The sequence below is a fragment of the Schistocerca nitens genome, chromosome 3 (assembly GCF_023898315.1).
Source record: "Schistocerca nitens isolate TAMUIC-IGC-003100 chromosome 3, iqSchNite1.1, whole genome shotgun sequence".
NCBI lineage: Eukaryota > Metazoa > Arthropoda > Insecta > Orthoptera > Acrididae > Schistocerca > Schistocerca nitens.
Window position 1 is genome coordinate 81,255,889 of NC_064616.1, and position 19,358 is coordinate 81,275,246.

General features: G+C 38.9%; 1 protein-coding gene across 2 annotated transcripts in view; it reads left to right on the plus strand.

The window, feature by feature from the left end:
* LOC126248043 (uncharacterized) overlaps positions 1 to 19,358 on the plus strand; it is a 706,800-nt gene that overhangs the window by 578,463 nt on the left and 108,979 nt on the right. For both annotated transcript variants that reach the window (XM_049948671.1, XM_049948672.1), the window contains exon 18: positions 2,032 to 2,232. In XM_049948671.1, the coding sequence (XP_049804628.1) occupies positions 2,032 to 2,232 (201 nt within the window). The remainder of the gene's footprint in view (positions 1 to 2,031; positions 2,233 to 19,358) is intronic.

Sequence of the window (19,358 nt, forward strand, 5' to 3'; positions counted from 1 at the left end):
AGACCGCGTGAGACGACGCTTCATCCAGTCCCAAACATGCTCCATGGGGGACAGATCCGGAGATCTTGCTGGCCAGGGTAGTTGACTTACACCTTCTAGAGCACGTTGGGTGGCACAGGATACATGCGGACGTGCATTGTCCTGTTGGAACAGCAAGTTCCCTTGCCGGTCTAGGAATGGTAGAACGATGGGTTCGATGACGGTTTGGATGTACCGTGCACTATTCAGTGTCCCCTCGACGATCACCAGTGGTGTACGGCCAGTGTAGGAGATCGCTCCCCACACCATGATGCCGGGTGTTGGCCCTGTGTGCCTCGGTCGTATGCAGTCCTGATTGTGGCGCTCACCTGCACGGCGTCAAACACGCATACGACCATCATTGGCACCAAGGCAGAAGCGACTCTCATCGCTGAAGACGAGACGTCTCCATTCGTCCCTCCATTCACGCCTGTCGCGACACCACTGGAGGCGGGCTGCACGATGTTGGGGCGTGAGCGGAAGACGGCCTAACGGTGTGCGGGACCGTAGCCCAGCTTCATGGAGACGGTTGCGAATGGTCCTCGCCGATACCCCAGGAGCAACAGTGTCCCTAATTTGCTGGGAAGTGGCGGTGCGGTCCCCTACGGCACTGCGTAGGATCCTACGGTCTTGGGGTGCATCCGTGCGTCGCTGCGGTCTGGTCCCAGGTCGACGGGCACGTGCACCTTCCGCCGACCACTGGCGACAACATTGATGTACTGTGGAGACCTCACGCCCCACGTGTTGAGCAATTCGGCGGTAGGTCCACCCGGCCTCCCGCATGCCCACTATACGCCCTCGCTCAAAGTCTGTCAACTGCACATACGGTTCACGTCCACGCTGTCGCGGCATGCTACCAGTGTTAAAGACTGCGATGGAGCTCCGTATGCCACGGCAAGCTGGCTGACACTGACGGCAGCGGTGCACAAATGCTGCGCAGCTAGCGCCATTCGACGGCCAACACCGCGGTTCCTGGTGTGTCCGCTGTGCCGTGCGTGTGATCATTGCTTGTACAGCCCTCTCGCAGTGTCCGGAGCAAGTATGGTGGGTCTGACACACCGGGGTCAATGTGTTCTTTTTTCCATTTCCAGGAGTGTATTTAAAATAAAAAACTATGCATATTTGGATAGTAGTCATGTGACTATCGTTCATTATTGCAAAAATTGTATTTCCCCATTGTTTTATTTATACCTCCACATGTCTCTCACCTTAAATCAATATAATTTTCTATAGAGCATTTTCTTGTTGTAGCACCTTAAGTGTACCAATATGAATTCTTCTGACTTTAGTTCCAACTGATGTATATCCATACTTCTCAGTATTACAACATTATAAATGTCCCTAACCTCTATCTGGCTCATCTGTTATAACTGAGATTCTTCACTGTACATAAGTTACCTTCATTATGTGAAAAAAGAACATAAAGTAATAAAAAAATGAAAATTAACAAATAACAAACACTGTTGATTCAATTCGTATTTTGGATGCAAGGGGATTAGAATTCCATCTGATCATACAAACAAGTTTAAGTTTGTTCTGGTTTTCCAAAATCACTTCAAGTGATTATTAGAATGGTACCCTTAAAGATATATACAGCTACTTTTCTACCCCTATCCCTGTTCAAACTGATTTTATGGTCCATCTCCAGTGACCACCATTTTTATGGGATATTAATTCATAATCTTTCTTCTTTTGGTTGCTGATAAGTGATTTGGTAAACAATTTTCAGAGATGAGAAAAGATAAAGTGCTAATGGTTTTGACTTGGTACAGTCCATATTTATCTTTCTTGTATGCTGAGAACTATTCTTCCTTTTTATGATATATTTATAACCTCTGCTACATGCACGAAATGTATTTGCTAAATCTCTGATGATATAATTGTTGTTCAGTTAAAACATAAAACTTAAATCTTGCTTTAAGCTGTATTCACTTGTGCAATCATCATACTGGCATAATTATGTCAGAAAAATCTCACTGTTAAAATTAATAATGCAGACACTTCTTTTTGTAGCTTGAACTGTTTGGCCAAGGACACATCAACAATCCAGTGACTATGTTAGAAACACATTACTTCCGAGTAGGAAGTAATAGCAATCTCACCTTTGGAACTGCAATCAAATTTTCTTTTAGCACTGGAGAAAACCATGGTACAGACAAAATTGAAATTAGAAGTCAAGTGATGGACAAGGTAAACAACAGAAGAGATGAAAAGGTAACCCATAAAGCAACTGTATATTCAAATAAAGTAATTTAATCCTAAATTTAAATCCAGTTCTCAAACAGTAAGAGTCAATGTGCTTCATACAGAGTCCTCTTCAAAAGATAGTGTCTCGAATTTAACATTAAACTCTAACAATGAAAAATCTAGGATGGAGTAATAACAATGAAATGGGATAGACTGTTACTCACCACATACAGGAGGCACTGCGCAGCAGACAAGCACATCTGAATACATTTAAATACAATAGAGGGAAACATTCCACGTGGGAAAAATATATCTAAAAACACAGATGATGTGACTTACCGAACGAAAGTGCTGGCAGGTCGATAGACACACAAACAAACACAAACATACACACGAAATTCAAGCTTGTGCAACAAACTGTTGCCTCATCAGGAAAGAGGGAAGGAGAGGGAAAGACGAAAGGATGTGTGTTTTAAGGGAGAGGGTAAGGAGTCATTCCAATCCCGGGAGCGGAAAGACTTACCTTAGGGGGAAAAAGGACGGGTATATACTGGCACACACACACATATCCATCCACACATATACAGACACAAGCAGACATATTTGGTCTTTAAATATGTCTGCTTGTGTCTGTATACGTGTGGATGGATATGTGTGTGTGTGCGAGTATATACCCGTCCTTTTTCCCCCTAAGGTAAGTCTTTCCGCTCCCGGGATTGGAATGACTCCTTACCCTCTGCCTTAAAACCCACATCCTTTCGTCTTTCCCTCTCCTTCCCTCTTTCCTGATGAGGCAACAGTTTGTTGCGAAAGCTTGAATTTTGTGTGTATGTTTGTGTTTGTTTGTGTGTCTATCGACCTGCCAGCGCTTTCGTTTGGTAAGTCACATCATCTTTGTTTTTAGATACAATTTTATTATTGTTAACATTTAACTTTGCATTAGGGTCTGGGGAATGTTTTCATGGCATTTTCTGGATGATCTCATCATTCTGAATGGCACAGTGGATCATCACAAGTATTCAACTATCTGTGGGGGACCACGTCCACCCCCACACACAGTGTGTTTTTCAATGGCGTGATGGCATCTATCCGCAGGAGAATACAATGTGTGACACAGCTCGAGCATGAGAATGAGTTTACTGTACTCCTCTGCCACCAAACTCCTCAGATTTAATTCCATTCAAGAATCTGTGGGACCACTTCGATCAGGCTGTTTGCAACATGGATCCTCAACTGAGAAACCTATTGCAAATGACCATGGCACTGGAGTTGCCATGGCTCCGCATCTCTTCCAGAACTCTGTTGACTTTCTTCCTGCATGTCTTGCAGCAATCTGCACTGCAAAAGGTAGTTATTCAAGCTTATATATTAATGTGACTGGGCAATATATATCCATGGATTTTACACTATGAAAGATACATGAAATTTACAAAGAAATTGTTGTTACCACTTAAAAGAATGCACTGATGCCTCTGGAGTGCTGTAGTCAGAGTAGAACCATTACTAGGTAGTTATTTGTCCCTCCACCAAGGACGAAGACATGGCAGTGAACTTGTGTGCATATGCCAGTTTGATATATGGAATTAGTGCAGTAAGCTGAGTTGACATGCTGATATGAAAGAATTTTAGAAAGAAACTATCATTTTTGGACATGCCTACCACCATGCTGTGGATGAAGCTGTCTGATCTGTAGGTCCGTCACTGTGGACTGTCCAGTGTGTTTCGAGGAATGGTGTAGCACTAGCAGCCGTGTAATTGATTGTAAAAATAACCTAAACGACACATAATGGAGACAACTGACATACCTTATTTTTGTATCTTGTATTGTGGTTTATGCTTTATAGTTTATCTGAAATTGATTTTTATTATCAGCTACAAATAGAATTAAGGGATGTGTTTCAACTTTATTAACAACATACTTTTTAAGTAGGTACTGATGTATAAGTAAAGTACAGAACCTGAAAATATCTTATAGCACAATCTTAGTAATACCAGTGCATTAATGATTGCACTGAGTGGAGGGGTACTTTATTACCACCATAAAATTTTTTAAAAAATACAAATTTCATTTTTGTTGCGGATTCTCATTCACAACATACATTCTAAAGTTATATGGATGTATAAGAAGAGTCCTGAACCTGAAAATTTGAATATGACATTTGTTGCAAAAAAGTCACATTCACAAGAAAAGCTTAAAACAGTTACAGAATCTGATATAAGAAATCATTAAAAACAATATGTTTTTCAAAAATTTAAAAATATGAAGTACCAGACTAGATTATGATATTTTCAAAAGGTGGGCACAGAGTACCCCCACTCCTTCTTTGGTATGCAAGGGATAATTTATTGTGAAGAGTCAGAATTCCACATTTTTGAATAGGCCTTTGCAAGATGTCCATTTATCTACTTTATTCAAAAATCTCATTTATCACATTTTCTGAATTAGTATATTAACTAATTTTGCTGCAACACCTTACAAGATAATTCCATAAGGCAGTACGCATTAAAATCATGGAAACTGGGTGGTACCTTCATCTTTAGACCCATGCAATGGAAGACATCTAAGTATAAAAAATGCTGCATTGAATCTCTTGATTAACTCAGCTATATTGTTCAGCCTTAGACATAATATCTGGCTGCTGGTCAGTCAGCACAGAGACCAAGCCATTCACTTGAGGCACCAATAAAACTGTTTAAGTTTCAAAATTTTAAATCCAGCCTTATGCACAATCTGGTAACATTGTAGAATGCAGAAGTCCCTGGAGGGAATGTTGACCTTTAAAAGAGGTATCAGCTTGTGGTTGAACAGTAAACATCGCACAATGCAGACACACAGTTGCAAATTCAAGTCCACCCGTAGCTTTATTTTTTAAACTGCATTGTAGCTGCCTGCTAAAGGTAACAGTCTGATTGAACCTCAAAGATGATTCACTTCACTTTATAACCCATCAGTAATAGCAAAAGCTTCCAAAAATGATTCCACAAAGCAGCTCATGGCTGCATGAAGGTGAGTACAATTTATGCTCCAGAGTTTCCTCATTCTACAATGTACACCAGCCACCAGCTGCATGTCACAAGCTGCATGTCACAAGCTGCTTGATGTCAGGCACAGTCCGACGAGGTGAATGTTGCATGGCACTATGGGTGTATTTGTCAAATGTCATTTTCTAATTGAATTTCTAGTATTTGTCTTGTAGTTTCCTCATCAGATTTTGCATACTTGAAACTTATAAAATTTATTCACTCATTTTAAAATAGTGTTTCATGTGGAAAAAGGACTAATATTTGCAGCATATTTTTTGCTTTGGGTTTAATAGTGGGGTGAAACCAGTAGAAGCAACTCAGAGACTTTGTATTATGTATGAGGTGACTACCTTTGGGCAAAACATGTCAAAAAAGAATTTTCTTGTTTCAAGAAAGATTGTTCTGACATGAATGATTTTCCACATTTACAAAGTCTGACACATGTGATGAACCACAGCCATTTAACATTTATGAGACATTTTCCTTCAGTTGACAATGTTCATAAGTCAGGTGTATGAGTATTGAATGCTCTAATTCAAAGCAAAAAATCAAACAGGTACCTATTGAGCATTTTGCCTGAACATCACCAGTTCATTCATTGAGCATTCCAAAGAAATATTGTTACTGGTGATGAGTTATGATGCATTAACATTAACTTCTTAAGAAGAAATTAATGACTGACCCCTAATGAAAGACATATGCTTGAGCATAGGGCAGCATAAACATAATACTTTACATCTGGTGGCTCAAAAATGGTGTTGTGCACTAGAAACTTCTACCAAGAGGAGTGCCCATCACAGCTGGCATTTGTTGCCAACAACTGAGACATCTTTTGGTCACAGTGTAAGGAAAATAATCAACAAAACTGCATCAAGTGTTGCAACTACACATTAACTCACTCTGCTTATGTCACAATAAAAATGAACCAGGAGTTTGTTTGGGTAGTCAACTGTAATGCACTTATTATTCTAATCCTATTCCCTCACATGTTTAGCATTTGTGCTCTTTATCAAACAACCATCAAGAAAATTCCTCTTTGGACCAATATGCATTTCAAATCTGGCTTGATGACATCTTTAGCTCAGAAGCAGCAGAGTCTACAGGTGTAGAATCAGTGAACTACCTGAGCATTCTCAGATTGTTTCTGTTTTAGATAATGTGAGAGAATATATTGTTGATGATTAATTTCTCTTTTATGTTTACTGTTGTGTTCAGAATCCTAGTAAAATATCCACTGTACTAATACAAATGAATTACAGCTTACCACAATGAACTCACAATGAACTTACAATGAATGTTTATTTTAATAAGACTTAAAGTATTTGTAACATAAGCACTGCAATATTGACATGAATAAATAAGTCATTACTCATTTTTACTTCAAAATGGTCTTTGTTTCCTTGCTGTCCTGTGTCATACTGAAGTAATATGGAAATTTGGTATTTCATAACTCAAATTGTGTATTTACAAAAACCAAAACTGTCAGCAGAGGTGGAAAGAGGTTTTATCAAGTGTGCAGTATCACAAGTTTTCACCCTTACACTGTGGAATACTAGAAGTTGTGAGACAACTTTTGCTGGAGAAATTTTCCTTACTGATTTTCAATCTGGCTACTTGTAGCTCTCTTACAGAACAGATAAAAATCTGACCTTCAGTGAGAGAGGAACTGTGAACCAAGGCAGCTTTTACTTTACAGGTGACACTGTTACCTCCAGAATTAACAATGAGCTCCAGTATTTGTCTCTCCTTATTGCCCCAGTGGTGGCTAGGACAGATAAGTCACAACGTAAAAGATGAGCTTAGTTGCAATTTCTGCATGAAAGAACCTTTGTGTTTTGATGCAACAACTGTAGACTAAACATCTTAAATCAATAGCTGTCACAATTATTTCCATTTTTCTGTCTTAATATTGCAGAAACTTCAAGAAAGAACTAAAGGGCACAACATAAACCATATGCACAACATAGTTGCTATAACAGGACACATGTATTTTATTTTATGACACCAACCAAAGACACAGATATAGTACACAGCAGGGAGATTAATATGAACATTTCACTTCACCACTTCCCCTAAATGTTTACCTTGCTAATTGCAGTACTTAACACATTCCAATTAATGATCTTAATTATTTAAGCTGGACATGTGGCAATGGTTTGGTGAGAATATCTACAGCTTGCCGATTGCCCGGTACATACTCAATGGCTAGGTGGCCTTCGTGAATCTTCTCACGGATTTAGTGCATGTGAACATCAATATGCTTTGACCTCTTGTAAAATTCAGAGCTTTTGGCCAGCTTAATAGCACTTGCATTATCAACAAGAAGAACAGGAACACTCTCCAGTGGTGAAATTTCTTCATAGAGCTTAGATAGCCATATTCCTTCTCTTGCCCCTTCACTAGCAGCCACATACTCTGACTCTGTTGTTGACAGTGATATGCAATTTTACCACTTACTAGCTCAGGTAACTGCTCCTCCACAAAATCTTGCAACCATTCCACTATCTGAGCATCAGGTTGCTGGATCACTGGCATAATCAGCATCAGTATATATCTCCAGTGTTCTGTTTGCATGGCTAGCATCATATTTTATACCCAATGACATTGAACCTTTTATATACTTTAGGATTCTTTTTACCACAGACCAGTGATTTTCTCAGGGATTCTCTAAAAATTTTGACACATAGCTCACTGAAAATGCTATATTAGACCTTGTACCAACAGCTAAATATGTAAGACAGCCAACTGCTTCTCAATATGGAGTATTAGTTGGTTTATCACTGGTTAACTCATTTGTCTGCAGATACTGCTCAATTGGAGCTGACACAGGATTTGCCTCTGTCGTGTTAAACCGTCGAAGAATACCTTTAGCGTAAATTTCTTGATTAATCTCTATTGATCCATTATCGTGACATACAGTATTAATATTTAAGAAATATTCTACTAGCTCGACAGTAATTTTAAACTCATCTTGAATTTCCTTTAGGAAAACTTCAATATCCTTCTTCTTACTTGCAGATATTAATCCATCATCAACATACAAAACTACCATCAACTTGTCATTGCAGTTTTCTCGATAGAACAAACACAGATCTGCCTTACTTTCCACAAGCCAGAGATTTATTAGGAAGTCCTTGGACTGTTGGTTCCAGCACCTTGGAGATTTTTTTTAGTCCGTATAAACTTTTATGAAGTTTGCATACCCAATCAGTTCTATCACTAAATCCCTCAGGCTGCTCCATATATATCTCTTCTTTTACGAAGCCATTCAAAAACACAGATTTTACATCAACCTGTGCCAATTGAAGTTGCTCACTAGCAGAAACACTCACAACTGCTCTAACTGTATTGTATCTAGCAACAGGACTGAATGTTTCATTATAGTGAATACCTTTTTGTTGACAAAATCCACGAACCACTAGTCTTGCTTTATAGCGATCAATTTTACCATCAGCCTTACACTTAATTCTATAAACCCAATGGTTTGTGATAGGCTTACGGTCTGGTGGCAGAGGTTCCAAAGTCCACGTAGCATTTTATTTCAATGAAGTTATTTCTTCCTCCATTACTCTTCTCCATTGTTCATGGTCTACAGAATTAATAGCCTCTGTATAATTCTTTGGCTCATTTATTTCAGCCAGCATAATTTCAATAAGGTGCTCTTGTTTCTTCAGTTGTTGCCTATTTCTCAATTCTCTTTCACTAGAATTTCCTTTTGTAGGTTCCTTAAACACACTTGCATCTTCATTATTCTTCATTTCTTCACTGCCTGTTTCACTTGTGAGTTACACCATTGTCCTACCAGTTTTCTCAGCTTCAAAAACAACATCCTTACTCCAAATAAACCGTTTTTCTGATTCAATCCACACTCGAAAGCCATAAATGCCATCAGAATAACCAACAAAGATTCCTGGTTTTCCTTTTGGATCCCTTTTCTTTCACTTTTCCTTCATAATATGAACAGAACACTTCACCCCAAAACATGAAGTTTATTTAGCTGTATTGTCTTTCCAGTGAATACCTCATAAGGTGTTTCGCCATGCACAAGACTTGTACCAGTTCTGTTTAACACATAAACAGCTGTGTTTACTGCTTCTGCCCACAAAAACTTTGGCAGGCTCTGAGCTAGCAACATGGTTCGAGCTAGTTCTACAACTGTTCTGTTAGTGTGCTCAGCACATCCATTCTGCTCTGGAGTATAAGGATTTGTGATGACGAGTTGTATGTCATTTAATTTCATCAAATATTTAAGTTCAGTATTATCAAAGTCTTGTCCACTGTCACATTGAAATGCTTTTGGTCGCTGACCACAAAAATTCTTCACATTGCTCACCATTTCTGCAATCTTCTCTGCAGTCTCAGACTTCTCCTTGAGAAAGTATATCATGTGTAATCTTGAAAAGTCACAAGAGAAGCAAAGAAAATATTCTGCTCTTCCCAGTGATTTACACTCCATAGATCCACACAGATCAGCATGAATCACTTCTCCACGTTGTGTGGCATACTGCTGTCATAAGTGAAAACTGCTGCAATGCCGCTTCCCCTTAACACATTGCTCACAAAATTCTTCGCCAAAGTTTTCAACTTCAACAAAATGCTGCTTCAAGAATTGTTGGACATTATGTTTGTTTTGATGACCCAAGTGTTCATACCAAATTTGCAGAGAGTCCTTTGACACAAGATTTACCTCAGGATCACAAGGCTGAATTTGTTTTGTCACTTGAATCAACATCTTTAATAAGTTGCCACTATGTATGGCACACACTTTTACAATGCCATTGTTTAGGAACTCACACTTGTCTTTTGATGAATAAAAGTCTAATCGGTGGTTCATAGCAGATGATACAGAAAAGAGAGTTCTTCACCCTTCTGGAGTATATAAAACTTTATCCATATGGCATAACTTCCATTTTCCATCAACAAAAGCTTCAAAATACTTAGTCCCTTTTCCTAGTGCGTTCATAGTTGAATCATCACCCATGCATATCTGCAGTGGTGTTGCAAACTTAGTAAATGATGTATACTTCTCAATTTTCTTAGCCATGTGATTCGTTGCTCCACAATCAGCGATCCATGAGTCCTCATCCAATTCTGCACTTATTACTTCACCTATGAAAGCCTGGTCAGGCAAATCACTTTAATTTTGGTTGTGGGTGATTTTTTGTTTGTTTTTCACATTTGGACATATTTTTTTAATGTGGCCAAATCCACCACAACTGAAACATTTGAGCTTCTTTTTGTTTGTAGGCTTTTGATATTTGTTTGATGAAACAACATTCCTCATAGTGAAGCTGTCTGCATTTTTAATGTTTGCTTTGGTAGCGAAAAGAGCAACTACCTTGTCTTGTTTCTCCCTCCAGCAAGCACAACGACTGTCATCAGAAGTTAACACGTGCATGTTTTAGTGTTTGTTGATCTTCAGATCTTGCCAACCATGGCTGTCGCAGATTTTCATAACTGTCAGGTAGTGTGTCAAGTAGTCACACCATTAATGATGATTCATAAGGGTTTCACATTGAGTTGCTACATTTGAAGAACGAAGTTTTCAAAACGAGTGAGATGTGTCACCATGACATCGCCTGAACTCATGTAAAAATTGAAGAATTCTGACAGAACAGAATGTGCAGCTTGCTTTGTTTTCTGTTCAAACACAGCATGTACCTTATCCCACATATCTCATGTGCTCTCACATGCAACCAACAATGCCATGACTTTTGCTTCTACAGTTCTAATAATAATCTGACTCCCTGCACGATCAGCTTTGTGCCATGTTTTTAGCGGAGCATTAAACACATCTGTTTGTGCCAATGTTGCATCCACTGGCAAAGCCACCGGTTTTTCTACATCACCAACACACACTTCGTATGCACCGTCAGACACACGTGATAAATTTCATACTGCAGACTTCCAAATAGTCCAATTTTCAGCCCCAAACAGATTCTCTATGCCATGAAAATCCATTGCAGTCCCATAAAACAGTTCAGATTTACAACCACAAAAATTCCACAAGAGAAACGTGCAGAAATTGTTCACGTATATACAATACAAACTGCGCATAGCACACAACACACACTAATACATTTCTGGCATCCTGAAATGTAAAATTGCAGTACCCAATTTCTTTCTTGAATCGTGTACTGGGCCCATAACCTATTGCAGAAACTTCAAGAAAGAACTAAGGGGCACAACATAAAGCATATGCATGATGTAGTTGCTATAATAAGACACATGTATTTTATTTTATGACACCAACCAAAGACATAGATATAGTACACACCAGAGAGATTAATATAAACTTTTCACTTTAACACTTAAGTTTACTGGCATCAAAATAGCTCATTTAGCAGAGATCATTCACATTTTTGGAGAATCTCCAGTGGTTATGCTCTGAATATTAAGAGTAGGCAACACAGCTTGTTTATAATTATGGTCTTAGAAAATGTTTTTCTTGAGACTGCTGTCACTGGCACTATCCTCTAAAGAGAGGCACACAAATGAAAAGACAACAACACAGCATTGACTGAAAAACGTGAACATTCACAGGGTGACTAAGGAACCTGCAAATAACAAAAGGTTCCAAATCAAGAAAGACTACTAGGTCGAAAACCATACTCAATGACCAAAAAAGTGAGCTCAAAAAACCATTGAAAATGAAACTGGTGAATGTATACTTGTGTTAGCCCGATTCCAGCTTCTGCCAACACAGAATAACAATTAGTTGTTATTGAAACATGGAACAACCAACATGAATCACTGCAAGTAATTTCTGAAATAAGTCATACTTAAGCAAAACTGTCATTCAGTCAACAAATACATGAAGGATGACAAGTACCAACCACTCATTATGATTACAGTACAACTGCTGCTGATACTTTGTCAGTGCAAGTGAAAAGTTCTGATGCTGAAGAGCTTTTCAACTTGCAGTATGCTTAAGACATAGAGAACCTGAAATACAACAGGTTCTCCAATCTGAACATAGTTCTGAGATTCTATGTAGCACCACCCAGTCAGTGCAATTTGTCATTAACATAGCCACTGTTTGCATATGAATGACATCACTAGGCTATCACATTATTCATAAGAGAATTATCAAGGTTTACTGCAACAGCACAGATGAGCAGACAGTTCAGGAATCTGCTGAGACTATCTATACATCACTGATCCTTGATGCTAAACTTCCACTATGTGAGATTGTAACCCAGACTAAAATTCTACCTGTAAAAGAATTGCTCAATGGTGGATGAACAGTGTCAACACCTCTGCACCCTTCACACAACATAGACCCATTATATGCCAATTGATCACAGCAGAATGCTCTGAGCTTGCATCTTTCTGCCAGTGACTTAATTTCTTTCACAGCAGACTGTTTAACAACTGCGGAGGTGATAAACAAGTATAATAGTATACCTTACAATGGTTCATACCTATTCCCTCCACACAGTGTGGATGCCTCATAAATTATGACACTGGATGCAGGTTTATACATACATTAACTGGTCTTGTCATCTGCCTTACTGACTGGGTATTCTGTTGTTGCCCTGAAGATGAATACTTATGGTACATACAAATATTCTGTATGGCAAATCTCTGCTGTTTAAATTCTTTCAGCTCCACCGTAAAAAAATAGTGAAAACAAGATACAAAAAAGCACCTATAAACTAATAAATTATAATATAGTAATAATCAGTGAAGGTTAGGAAACTCCACTAGTCATCTGATGATTATGAAAAGCTACTTTTTAATCTACCCAGCACTACAGTATAAATACAAGGGATACTTATCATTCCATTGTGTAATTTCATTGCAGTACTTTTCATTTAAATTACAGGACGAAAAAATTTCACTTTAAACACACTTTTCCAGCAGGATTTGCATCTATCTACATATATACTCTGCAAACCACCATGAGTTGCATGGCAGAGGGTATATCCCATTGTACCAGTTATTGTGATTTCTTCCCATTCCATTTATGTATAGAGCACAGGAAGAATGATTGTTTGAATGCCTCTGTGCATATCATAATTATTCTAATCTTATCTTCATGAGTGATATGTAAGGGATTGTAGTATATTCCTAGAGTCATTATGTAAAGCTGGTTCTTGAAATTTTGTTAATACGCATTCTTGGCATGGCATATGTCTATCTTCAAGAGTCTTCCAGTTTAGTTTATTCAGTACGTCTGTGAGACTCTCCCATAGATCAAAGAAATTTGTGACCATTTGAGCTGCCCTTCTCTGTATATGTTTAATATCCCCTGTTAGTGCTATTTTGTATGGGTCCCACACACCTGAGAGGTATTTTAGAACTGGTCACATGAGTGATTTGTAGGCAGTCTCCTATGTAGACTGATTACAAATCTACAAATAAACTGAAGGCTATCACCTGCTTTACCTATGACTAAGCATATGTGATCATCTTATTTCATATCCTTATAAAGTGTTAAACCCAGGTACTTGTACAACTTGAACAAGTCCAATATTGACTCATTGATATTATAGTCTTAGGATACAACCTTTTTTCATCTTGGGAAGTACAGAATTTTACATTTCTGAACATTTAAAGCAAGTTGGCAATCTTTGCACCACTTTGAAATCTTATCAAGATCTGACTGAATATTTATGCAGCTTCTTTCAGATAATACTTCATTACAAATAACTGCATTGTCTGCAAAAAGTCTGAGGTTACTATTAGTATTGTCTGCTAGGTCATTAATACATTAATACAAAACATGAAGAGCAAGGGTCCTAACATACTTCTACATCTGACGATGAGTCTCCATCCAAGATAACATGCTATGCCCTCGCTGCTAAATAATCCTCAATCCAGTCATATATTACCCTAGATATCCCATATGATCATACTTTTGATCGTAAGTGTAGGTGTCTTACTGAGTCAAATGCTTTCTGGAAATCAAGAAATACTGCATCTACCTGACTGCCTTGATCCAAAGCTTTCAGCATGTCGTGAGAAAAGTGCAAATTGGGTTTCACATGATCATTGTTTTCTGAATCCATGCTGGTTGGTATTGAAGAGGTCATTCTGTTCAAGTTACCTCATTATGTTTGAGCTCAAAATTTGTTCTAAGAATCTACAAAAAATCGATTTCAAGGATACTGGACGGTAATTTTATGGACCACTTCTACTACGGTACCCTTCTTGTAGATGGGTGTGACCTGTGATTTTTTCCAAGGACTGGACACAGTTTTTTGTTCTAGGGATCTACGATAGATTATAGGTAGAAGAGAGGCTAACTCAGCCACAAATTTAGTATAGAATCTGACAAGGATTCTATCGGGCCCTGGAGCTTAAATCAGTTTTAACCATTTCAGCTGCTTCTCAACACCACTGGCACTTGTACTTATTTCATTCATTTCTTCAGTGCTTCAAGTATTAAAATGGGGCAGTTCTCCTGGGTTTTACTTTGTAAAGGAACATTTGAAAATGGAGTTAAGCATTATGGCCTTTGCTCTGCTTCTCTCAAATTCAGTTCCTGTTTCATTTATTAGGGACTGGACACCAACTTTCGTGCCACTAATAGCCTTTACATATGACCAAAATTTCTTTAGGTTTTGTGAAATATCATTTGACAGTATTCTGCTATGGTAGTCATTGAAGGCATTATGCACTGCTCTCTTGATAGGTAAATGCATTTCATTCAGCATCTCTCTAATCTATAGTCCTATGCTTTGCTTTATACATATTATGCAGTAGTCTCTGTTACTTTAGAAGTTTCCTTACAGTGACCATACACCATGAATTTCTCCTCCCATCATGAACTGTTTGACTGGATACATATCTACCCAGTGCATGGTTAACTATTCTTTTAAACCTGAGCCATAGTTTCTCCCCATGCTCCTGCCGTGTGCTGAAAGTTTCAAGTTACTCCTGATTTTTTGTCTAGATTACTGAACATATATGTCTTTCTGCTTGTTTTAGTAGTCTTTTGTACTTTGGTGATCATTGTTGCCACAACTGTGTCATGGCCACAGATACCAGCTTTGATGTGGTTCCTATTTGTTCTAGGTAGTTTCCAAAGAAGACATTTAGTAATGTTTCACAGGATGTCTTATCACACCCACCACTAACAAAACTGTAATTTTCCCAATTAATTGTTGGATGATTAAGTCTCCATGGATGACTGCAGCATGATTGGGGAACTTATGTACTAAAGTTTTTGGTTACATTAGGGGGTGAATCTGGTGGGAAATAAAAGGATCCAGTTACCATTTTATGCCCACCACTGATACTGAGTCTTGCCAAAACAATCTGACATGCAGTTCCAATTTCTATCTCAGTGGATTTGAGTTTCTTGTCTGCTGTGAAAAATACACCACCCTCAGTTCTCATTTGCCTATCCTTTTGATATACACTTAAATGCTCCCTAAAAATATCACTGCTATCAATTTCAGGTTTCAACCAGCTTTCTGCACCTTGTATTATCTGAGTTTCACTGATTTTCTTGAGTGCTTCAAGCTCTGGTCCTTTGCTGTGAATGATGCTTCAGCAGTTAACCATAAGTATTCTCAATACTCTCGGCTGTGGGAGGCATTTCTTTCGATCTTACACTGATACTTTTGGGTCTCCTGCACCTGTCATTGTCTGGATTGGATGGAGAGTTGCCTAATCTAAAAAAACCATGTGTGCACCCCACACACAGTCATCTACCTGGGTAGTATCCCCTCCCCTGATATGTAGAGCACACATGTCCCAATTAGGGGTGCCCTAGAGTTCTCACCTCTATGGCAAAAGTTCAGGAAGTCACAGCCCAGCTTGTCTTCAAAGTCTCTTGTTCAGTCCTTCCACTCAACTCATAACCTAATGACCAACATCAGTTCTGGAGACAATGATGCAAATTATGAGTGTCATTGAAACTCTATGCATTAGCTGGTCTTTTCAACCTTCTCTGCCAGTTGCTGGAATGATCTGAGTATGACTTTGGAACCCAGATGACACATATCATTTGTTCCAATGCACACCACAATCTGCAGTCAGTTGCACCTTTTTCCCTCAATGGCTGCTGGTTAAAGTATTAGTAGTAGCAGTGCACAGCTAATGAGGAATCAATAACGTGATCATTCTGTCATTGCTGGAGTAGAGACCAAGTCAGAAAGAAGTAGGTTTCCCTTAACATAAAAGATGAGAGAAATTGTAATTTACTTGTAAAATAACCCTCTGTCAGTCAAAAACTGAAATTTTGTAACACACTCTTACTTGTTACACAAGATAATACAAGTGATTTGTGAACATTAGTCTTGCTGTCTGTGCAATATGACTTTAACTGCATCCTTTCCTTAGAGTGTAGCACCTGTTTAATCAAATAACTACTTTCCAGTATATTTCAGAAACCTGGAAGCAGGATTTCAGTGAGCTGAACACTTAACTAATTGTAACACATAGAACTTGTGTAGGGTCTACCATTTCAGTCGCATAGCAGATGGTCTGAGCTGCCAGATATGGCAGTCATGTGTGCATGAGGTGTGCTTGCTTGTGTGAATGACTGTGTGTGTGTGTGTGTGTGTTTCCTTTACTGAAGAAGGCTTTGGGCAAAAGCTAAATGTGTAACTGTCTTTTCTGTTGTGCCTGTCTGCTACTCAATGTATCATCTTTTTGCTGAGTGCAATCTATTTTTCCCTTGTGTGTTTACAATGCAGAGTTTCCATTGTTAGATGGTAATATCTGGTAAGCAACTATTTGCAGAATGAATGTAATAATCACAAGAATGAACTCCGTTTCATGTTTGTATCATTAGCACATAATGAATTGAGGTCTATGTTCTTTAAGTCATTTCATTCACATTTATACCAAATACAAGAGATATCATTTTCAAATTGATTTAGATGTGTTTCGAAAGCAGCAGTGCATGATTGAAATGAAATGTCTAATGTGTCATATAATATTTAAAAACATTATTTACAAAATGAGGTGCATAAAGAATCATTACAAGTTAAAAATGGTACTGAAGCAGCCAAGATTAAGTGTGACAAAAGCTATGTTGACTATTATTATTTCCAGTAATTACTTATTGCATGAAAAATTGCAGCTACTATCTGTAAGTATGTGTTTGACTAAACTACAACATCACTATGCACAGCTACACAAGATGCATTTAACTTTGTTTTCTATCCATATCCCAATATAAAGCTGTGATTGAAATTTTATTTGTGATTTCTTGGGAAGTTTGCATCATTACAGAGGTGATAAGCAAGTCATTAATTTTTCAGTTATCAGCCTGTAGAAGCTGTAGAATGCCTTGCTGAGTCAAATATATATTTGCACAAAATTTGGACAACAGCAATAATGGGTTAAGTCAATTTGCCAGAAGCAATAAACAGCTCTGGGCTACAGCCAAAATTTATCTTTGCTCTCACAGACAGAACCTAGCATTTAATTATTCATAACAACAGTATGCATAATGCATCATCAATATCAAAATAATCATTAAATTGCAGTTTAGGTGAAATCATTAATGTTGGTGGTGAATATAACTGTTATTCGACATTACATTGCAGTCACTAAATGTAAGACAAGAAAAATGATTGAACTGTCCACAGGTGTACTGCCAGTCCATAGTGTCCAATGTGCTCATTGTGCATCCATGGACTGTTCAATCAACAAATAAACCATGAGAAACTGAAGAATCACAAGAAAAATGTTGATTTCATTTTAAAAGGAATACGTCATGGCACTCCATAGCTTATGTTCAATTCAAAACATGTTTCATAGTACACAAAATTTTATTTGTAGCTTTACTCAGCTGTCATATTTTTCTTTCTTTACTCAAGTAGTTTGGCATAAATCAACATCTTGAGCAACATGTGTGCCTGTTTGGTGCTAATGAAATAGGTGCTTCATATTGTTCTATCCTCTGCTGAGGATTGATGAAACATACTTTTACAACAACACTTTTTATTACATTAACTAAACAAAGTACACATGTGAGGGAGAACATCTTCACAACTTGATAACTAAAAACTGTCTATCCAGGACAATATCTCAAGGAGCAGGGAAGAGAGTTTGGCATGGTCCTACATGGTGAGGAGCTGGTAGGCAGCCAATAGTGACTATGGTGAAGTGGTGCCTCACAAGCAGCTGTTGGAAGTGCAGCAGAGACGTTGTTCATAGCAAAAACAGCACAACAACCATGTGGACAGTGGGAGCAGTAGTGATCTTGGCAGGTGGGCTCCATTGTGGAAACTTGAAGTGGTTCTTGGTCTATTGGACTCAGGGATGTATCTCACTCTCCTGGGCAAAGCACAGAACTATGTAGCCACCTGCAGAAGGATACAGTGCACTACCACATGAGCATGTATCTATGTGGATACAAGATAGTGACTGTCGATCACAGTGCTGCATGCTGTGGGTCACACGCCATGCAGTGGCGTAACTGGCACCCCTGGATGCTATGGCAACCATTGGCAGTGTCTTGCCATGTCTAGTTCAGGCAGGGGCCACATCTGGTTTGTTGAACATAGGCAGAAGCGTGGTGGTTGAAATATATAAGAGGCAGCTCTGCATATACCACATCCCTCCCCCCTTACAAGCAGATGCAGCCATCTCAAAGAAGGGCTGCACACCATGGAGAAAGTACCCAACAGCCAACAGCACTAACTGTCCCATCAACTGGAATGAAAGAACAACACAGTTTGATAATGTGTGAACATTTGTCTCAGAAATGACCAACATGTGTCTAACAGCTTTAACACAAATCACATTCCACAAGCATTAAACAGAACTGACAACTTGATCGACATCATAACAGACAGCCGTGGGGGTAACGGGAAGGCCGGCTGGGACAGGGTCAGTGACAGTACGAGGGTCAGTGGGTCGAGGCCACTGATGGACAGACAATCAGATGTGACGGTGACAGGGAGGCTGGCTGGAACAGGGCCAGTGATGGTAGGGCAGATGAGATGCCTGGCAGCAGTGTCAAAAGACGGCCAATGACGCTGCAGCTGGCTGGAACAGAGCATTTCGTGGACAAACTGACAACAAGAGTGATGTCATTGCAGACAGACTGGGCAACTACTGGAGCACCAGCCGGGACAGGGCTGGTGATGTCCGAATTGACAACAGGGCTGAAATCATTGCAGACAGGTATGGCAACAACACTGGGGCTGGCTGTGACTGAG